Here is an 8,557-nt window from a genome sequence, read left to right as displayed (position 1 = left end):
GACACAGAATACTATACGCATTTTTTTTATTCACGGATTTTTTTATCCATTTGTAAAATTGATTTTAGTAGGAAATTGTATGAAGACTATTTTAAAAATTGACATTTAATTTTTATATAAATTACCTCTTTAAGTATATAAACTAATTTACAGTTTATATAAATGAATAACTATATATTTGTAACTTTTAAACTTTTATTATAGTTTTGCGTACGTTTCCAAAACTTGAAAGAAAACAACTAATCTTAAATTAATTTGATTAATTAAAAAATTCCATAGATATGTTTAAGAAGCCCTTAGGTCGGAATCAGATTATGCATTGAAGAGATTAAAGATTAAAGATTGAAATTTCCAATGAGAACAAAGAAGTTTTGGCTCCTTTTGTTCTGATTGATCAAACTTCAATCTTTTAATCTTTCAATCTTCAATCTTATTCTTCAATGTAGTATGATTTCGGCCTTAGGGAGATTCTATCAAGCTTAATGTAATGTAAGATATAAAACATCCACAATTTGATTATTGTATTGCGTGTTAACGCTATCTATACGGACGATTAGGGCTGTAAGACTATCCTTCAACTCGCCATGTAGGATCATTATGATATGTTGTTACGTGTGCGTGCACAGCCCCTCGAGTTAGGTAGCGTGCTATCTTTGCACGAGGCTTTCATTCATTGGTTTTATCATAGCTTCACTATCAATGTATGCGACCAGTCGCTATAAGTGACCTTGACTAGTCACTTCTGTCATCACATTTAACAGATGAGAAAAAGACGGGATTAAAATTCATTGACCCTCTATAACAGCAAGATTATTTGACAGTCGCACAAAAGACAGATTCGTTTTCTCATGGCAATTCTTTTTCTGTCCCAATGAACTCTTTATTCGATATTATCATAGCTGTAAACTGTTTCCTTTTTTATTCAAATTTTATGTATGAAAACGATGTAAAAATAAACATATTATTTATACACCGAAAAAAATTTACTAAATCGTACATATTTTTTTTAATAGCGCTAAGTAAATATTAACTTATAGTAAATAAATATTTATTTAATGAAAAAATGATGATTAAATAAAATTAACAGTATTTGTATTAAATAGATATATATGTTTATATTTTTTAGTAAATATTTATAGAACTATTCAAACAAATATTTATTGAAATTTAAATATTTATTTAATATTTATTCAAACAAATATTTATTAAAATTTAATATTTTTTTAGTGTATGATATCGAACGGGGAAAATAAAAACGGAATAAATACATTCTTTGAGATTTAAATGAGCGGTATCTGCCCTATTTTTTATGGTTTAATGCGAAGAATATTGAAGACCTAAGTCAAAAAAAACCCAATCGCTTTGTCAGGCGAAGATAAAAGAGGCATAATCGTTGTCCTGCGGCGGTAGATGACATCATTTGTTCACGTTCTCCTTCATTCACACCCTCTCTCTTTGCGTTAACGATGCGACTCGCGTTCGTTCAATCCCTGAACAATCGATGGTGCACGTAATGAAGTTTTTTTTCGCTTTTTCCTCGGTAATATTATTTTCCTCGAAAAACGAACAAAATTCGCAGTTTTACGCTGTCGTGGCAACGACGCGACGATTTGATTTGCAAGCGTGTTCGTCGAGGTACCTGCCAATTATCGCACCTGCCATCAGCTCGTACATATTCATTGTGGATACATCCGATTATCGATCGATAGGACATAGGTCCCTATGGTCGTCCAGTGCGTCATCCAGCACATCATATCCGGATATCCCCAATGACCCTTAGCATTGATGATTTATATCGTTGATATAAAGAATTTTTCTATGAAAGAATTATAGGGCTTCCCTGAACTATACACTGGAAATAAAAGTTTGCGTTAATTGAAATTCTGGCTGAAAAAACAAATTAGAATTCTTTGGTAGAATCTATTATAATTCTAGATGAGATAAATGCAGAATTTTTCTATGAAAGAATTAAGTATAACCTCTTTGAACTATACTAGAAAGAGTTTGTTTGCATTAATTGGAATTCTAGTTGAAGAACAAATTAGAATTTCCTGATAAAATCAGAATTTTGATTGATATGATTAAAATTTCATCTATTTTCATAATTTTTTTCTCAGTGTAAAGATATTATAAAGATTAATATGGAATTTAAGATCACTAGAAGTTTTCTTTCAATCTTGAGAGAAAGAGATGCTTGCAGATAATGAAACTAGAACATAGTCTTATAGAAGTAATCTGTTCCTTTTTGATTTATATATCGGTTTTCGAATGAAAGAATTTTATCATTTCAATGAATTTTCTTCGCGATGAAATACGATATTATTGGAGGATGAATACTAGTAGGGGTAGTAGCAAGATATACGAAAAACAAACCGATGGATTAATATCCTTTTTCCCTCTCTCCTCCGCCCAGATGGTGAGCGAACGTTCCTGCGGTGTAATAAAGTCACTAGAGCGCGAATTCAAGAGAATGAAAGAGAAGACGAGAGGTGAGCGTGTTAGGTGAGCGGTAAACGGGGTAAGAGGTGAAATGAAATGAGAGAGCGAGAGAGGGGGAGGGGAGGGCGAGGGTGAGGCGGAGAACGAAGGAACGACGGATGAGAGGGAGGACTACGCAGGCGTCGATAGGCTGCATAGCGCGTAGGTCAACGTACTTTCTACCAGGGCCGCACAATATATTGTTGCATTGGTTGATATCTTTCCTGATTCGGCGAATCGCAAAATATGCTGCGCGCGATGTCCACCCTCGAGATCTCCATTCTCCTAAATCTCTGTCCGAGAATGACTAATGCAATTAGTGATCAAAATTCTAAATCGGGATGTTGCAAATTTTGGCTCTCTATAGAGATGTAAAAGAACTCTAGGCGGAATGACATTTGTCCTAATTTATCATACCTAAAATTTAATTCTTAAAATTAAAAAAAGATGAGTTATAGTTAAGCCAAGATTAAAATTAAACTATATTAATAGAAATAAGCATTAATATGCTAACAAATTTTGAAGAGTAAGATAAATTGAAATTAAAGCTAATCTACATTGATAGAAGGGCATAAAGATTTCTTTCGCCAATCTCTGGTTAAGTTAACTGAGAAATTGTGTGTTGATCTCCGAAGTTTTGAAAAAAATGAACTTTCTAGCTCATTCGATTGCTCATCGTTTGCACGTATAGATATATGTAATTTTCGTTTGCATACTTCTGATAGAAAAGTTATTAAAAAACAATTTTATAGAATGCTAATTTTACACTAACCTTGCAACTACGGAGAAAAATAGATTTAACTCAATCGATAGATTTTCATTTGCATATTCCGAAATAAGTCGATTTCTCATTTACACATCTTTAGTTAAAAGGTTACTAACAATTAAAGTTTCGAAGACAATCAGGTAGACAGATTCAAATCGCAGTTATACTCAAAATGGCACGAATCGATAAGTTTATTAGTAATTGTAGAATTTTAATTCTTGGAAGTTCTGCAGATTGTTTTGAAGGATCGAAAGTTCAAAGCTTTCGATCTTTGAAAATTTTTAATGCAGAAGCTTTGAAGTTTGAATATCGAATGCTTTTCGAAACAGTAAAAAAAACATGTTTTGAACAGTTTAAAACATATTAATCAATGTTTTTAACATGTTTTAATATATTTTTAATAATACTGTTTAAAGCATGTTTGGAGCATTAAAAATATGTTTAAAAAGAAACACAATGTTTTTTTATTCGTTAAAAAAAAACAGACTTTGTTAACCCTGCTTCGAAGCAAATCAGCAGCCTTTTATCAGCAGTACTTTTGACTGACGTTCGAACACATGCGATATCTGGATTTTTAATCTTTTTTGATATTCTATATATGAAAAGCATATGTATGTGAAAGGGTCTTGTGTGTAAATTTAAAAATACAAAAAAAAAGGAAAGACATATCCGAATATCTTAATTTCAAAATGAAAAAAAAAGATTGGAATCAGTCTATGTAATTATTGTAGAATTTGTCTAAACTTAAAGGAAACAGTTTGAAGCTTTCTTTTTAAATTTACACTCAGAGAAAAAGTGATGGTAATTGTAAAGGTAACAACAAGTTTTATATGCAGCTAATTATAAAACAGTTTACTCAACTATGCATATTAATTCTACATATAAAACTGGTATATTTGTCATCACTTTATAATTGTTATTAATATTTCGCTAAATGTGAAATAAAATTGCCATTTGAGAAAGGCATGTTGCAAAAAAAAATTTAGTATGACGCATTAAGCCGGATCCAGACTAAGCAAACAAACGCGAATGAATAGCTTTAATGAATGTGAAAGGTGCCAGGAATATCAACAACGCAGTTCGAACTCATTGATGCAACTTGTTCATTTGTATTTCGTACACGCTTGTTTGCTTAATCTGAATCTGACTTTATATGTTTAGTAGTTTCATTTATTTCCCTGGATTTTCTCTTAGACAAAATATAACAGTAAAAAAAGTTAATGAAAAATAAAAAGATACGATATATAATTTATATTCATGACAGTTTTTTCATGTAAAATACATCTTTGTGCAGCAACAGCAATATAAAGAAATGTCCTGTAATCTAGAGTACGGAACATTCAAATTTATGAATATCCATGCGTGTGAGAAACAGGAAGTGGTTATTGTCACTTGAAGAAGTAAATGCAGTACTCGGTAAAAGTACCGTAAAATTTGCATGACATGAGACATTTAAATATTCAAGAGATATTATAGAATCCATTGATCCAGCAAAAGATAATTGATTGTGTTACATCCAGTTTATAATATAGATGAAGAGTGTGACAATAATAATTCTGCAAATTGTCTTTGCAGTGATCCCGAGGAATTATGCAATTACATAAATTTGTGTTTTGTAGAAAACAATATCGCAATGCTACGAAGGTCTTCCAACGTGATCGCGTGATCTTCGAGCGCGATTTATTCACGAGCCATTGACTCCGCCATTGACTATAAACCGTACTTTTATTATCATGACTCACGCCAATAAGTTAATTGTCTATGAAACAACGCAATATGAAAAATATTTCTGTACTGAAAAAAAGTCTTATAACCTATAAGCTGGCAAATGTTGAATAAAATAATTCCAATCAAATGTTCGGTTAATATAACACATAATAAAAAATATTTTGTATTTGTGTCGAAAACGGTCCACTCACATTTGTTAAAATTTTATGTTGAAATGTTATTTGATTGCTAATTTAACATAATGTGATTATATTATTTAAAGATTTTGTGTTAAATTAATATTCAACATTTTTTAGTGTCAAAATGACAAGTGGATAACATAAAAATGATGTGTTTAAATACGTAATAAAAATGATATTCAAATATAAATTCTATGATGAATGAATAAAGTATTATTTATCATATATATTAATTTAGCATATCATAAATATGAATTTTATTGAAAAAAATATACTTCCACAGTTTATTTACAAACTGTGTCAGTATTACCTTTTTTGTATTTATCTTTTTAAATGATATTTCTGTTATCTTCTAACATATCTTGTGTTAAATTAACATGTAAATTTAAGTGGACCATTTGGAACACATGAGTATTGGAACACATGTGTTCAATGTAACTCAAATTTTTAGTTATATTAAGTGTAGTAAAAAGAAATCCATTATTTTTGTATGAAATTGAATGGAAAAATAATGGATTTCTTTTTACTACACCTAATATATGAATCGAATATTTGGAAATTATTTCACTCAACATTTGATAGCTACTTATTCTAGACTCTTCTTTTTCCAATGTTAGATTTTTGCTCTCTTCAAGTACTCGCATCAAATCTTCTATTTCGGAATGTTTCCACGAAATTTAGAAGGCTTAACAATGAGACTACGCAATGGTTTTCAATTTATGCTTGACGATATAATAGTAATTAATCCGTAACTGGAACAGGAGCTTTGATAACCTTAAGATTTTTTGGAGCTTTGATAATCCTAAAATTTTTTTTTTTAAATAATCATTTGTAATAATTTTATGTTTTATAATTTGTCACAATTTTAAACTTAAAGAATCCTTAAAAAGGAACTAATAACAAAAACTTCAATAGCTCTTAAGAACCCATATATTCCTTTATCAAAAAATTCGTGTGTTATTTTTACGGGTTAATGTGCAATTTCTTCATCTCTAGATAACTTTATTCAAGAGATATCTCTCAAAATAATAGAGATATCTCCTGGATAAGATTATCTGCAACTTATCTGAAAGTGAAGAAATTGGGCATAAGACGTAATCATAGTTGATGCCAAAGTACCGCAAGAAAATTCTAAGGAACGCTATTTTATATTTTCAGACGACCTGAAACACGTGCATCAGGCTTTGCTGCAGAGTGCTAAGCGTGCGGGTTCCTTGGATAATATCACAGTAATCGTGGTTTTCCTGACACCGCCGATCGAGATCGCTTCGCGCTCGAATCCGCTTCTGACGCATCAAGCACCGAATGGTCTATTACTAAACAACATGGATCCGAATAATCCGATCCCGTCGAATCATGATGAATTCGATGTAAAACCGGCCTATATCAAACAGCTAATCGACGACGACATGGATCGCCCCGATTTCGATTTACTTTTGAAAAATTCCGTGTGCGATATGACCAGGAACGGCAAGCACCGGAACGACGACGATGCTGAATATGATTATACGGACATAGGTCCGGAGACCGATGTCGACGCCGGCGAGGATGTGCACGACAACAATTACCCGGCCCTCGCCACATCGTCGTCGCTCGATCCCACCCCCGAGAGCGAGAAACCATCGATGGAAATTGAGAAATACAACGACGACGATGATAAGAACGACAACGATTATTCTAACCGCGATAACGCGAACGTCTGCCCGGTGGACTCGGTAGTAAACGATGATGATCTAGACAATCGTGTCCGACCGAATGATAAAGACGTTCGCGATGCGGACGACGAAACGCTGCGCGACCACGGTGACGACGACGACGACGACGTCGCGCGTATTGAGACCGCTGTCATGCATACTGTCGTGGACGATGACGAGTCGCCACCCTCGCCGCAAGCTGCTAGTAAGTGCAACTTGTCCGTTGTAAGGGCCCGGCTGTGCGCCGCGCTGGTATACGGTTACGCTTATCATGCGGTGAGCAATCTGTTCGTGTCGTTGGCGAACTACATCTCGAATTCGTTCGCCGCTCACATTTTCGGTCTACGTAGAAAGTGAGCCGTGTCTTTGCGTTTTAATTGTCTCCAAAGAGATAATTCAAAGATTCCATCTTCAATTATACCGGGAAGTCATAGAGGATGGAAACGGACGAAATCGAGAAATGTATATGTCAGCGACATGTCAGCGGATTAACCGCGATGTAATCATCGTCGTATGTTCTGCAAGATAAGATTGCGCTAGTTATTATACATACCGCAGTACGAAGTATTTTATGAGTCTTTGAGAAACGATGCAAAATATCTTCGATTTTTTCGAATGCTGAAATCGCTATATTTTTAACATTAAACTATGTCCCGATTGCTGCAATACAACGAGAAACTTCGCATGCAAAAAACTTATTATCTAAGAGATATAAATAAAAAAAATGTAATCGTTCCAACCTTTCTGAGTCCTCTTCAATATAATTTTAATTACATGACTCAAGTTAATTATGTTTCTTATAAAAGTTACTGCTTATTACCAAAAGTTTCTTGATGTTTCTTAATGCCTCGTTACTAAAATTTGCAATGGGGACATAGCTCTAGAAATTCCTTGCCCAGCAAAGTGGACAGTATCGCTTATTAACAATATCGCTTTTTTTTGAGAGTCGAAAAAACAAGTCTGTAAGATAAGCTGCTATTGGTAGATGCGTGTTATATATAGTTTTCATATCACATTTCTTACATATGCAAATGCATCGCATAAGAGTAAAATTGAATTGCATTCGAATGCACAGTGCATTCGATGTGACTAAGATCTCCATTCTCTGACTCTTAACAACAGTGTTAGTACCGTTATATTATCGTTGAATTGCAGTTTTTTTTTATCATATACAATACCTGCACAACGACCACATAACGATACTGTCATTAAGAGTTACAGACTAGGGATCTAAAAAGTACATCCTGTAATGACCCGCTTTTCGTACTTACGATCCACAAATGGATGGTCTCCTCATTTTACTCTCCTTGGTAACAGAAGCGAGTATTTGTAGCATCGATCATCCGTTACATCCGTGATCTTACATGGATAAACAAAGTTCGAGATTAGTCAGAGCTGCTATTTTCTTGTCGGTAGAATGTCACGCAGATAAATTATCGCGTTTCTCCCGTTTTTTTATGTCACGGAGATACGTTATCTTTATTAATGACCTATATGCCATGTCGCTATGCCAAGCATAGCTGTAATCAACTGTAATTTTAAAAATGTTGATGGCGCTAAAATCATAATTTTTAAATATCGTTATCGAAGTCAATTGGATTTCGCTAAATGGAAAATGAGTTTCATTATTGTGACTCATGTACAGTCTAATGAACATGGAAGTTCGGAAGATAGTAAGTTGATGGAAGTAGCGGATATGCTAATATTCGAAT

General features: G+C 33.4%; 1 protein-coding gene across 1 annotated transcript in view; it reads left to right on the top strand.

The window, feature by feature from the left end:
• LOC108692963 overlaps positions 1-8,557 on the top strand; it is a 70,835-nt gene that overhangs the window by 42,308 nt on the left and 19,970 nt on the right. Inside the window, exon 8 of the mRNA XM_018201552.1 lies at positions 6,310-7,050. Coding sequence (XP_018057041.1) covers positions 6,310-7,050 — 741 coding nt within the window. The remainder of the gene's footprint in view (positions 1-6,309; positions 7,051-8,557) is intronic.

This window comes from Atta colombica, unplaced genomic scaffold (genome assembly GCF_001594045.1).
Source record: "Atta colombica isolate Treedump-2 unplaced genomic scaffold, Acol1.0 scaffold83, whole genome shotgun sequence".
Lineage (NCBI taxonomy): Eukaryota > Metazoa > Arthropoda > Insecta > Hymenoptera > Formicidae > Atta > Atta colombica.
Note: the sequence above shows the minus strand (reverse complement) of the source record. Positions and strands in the feature narration are given on the sequence as shown.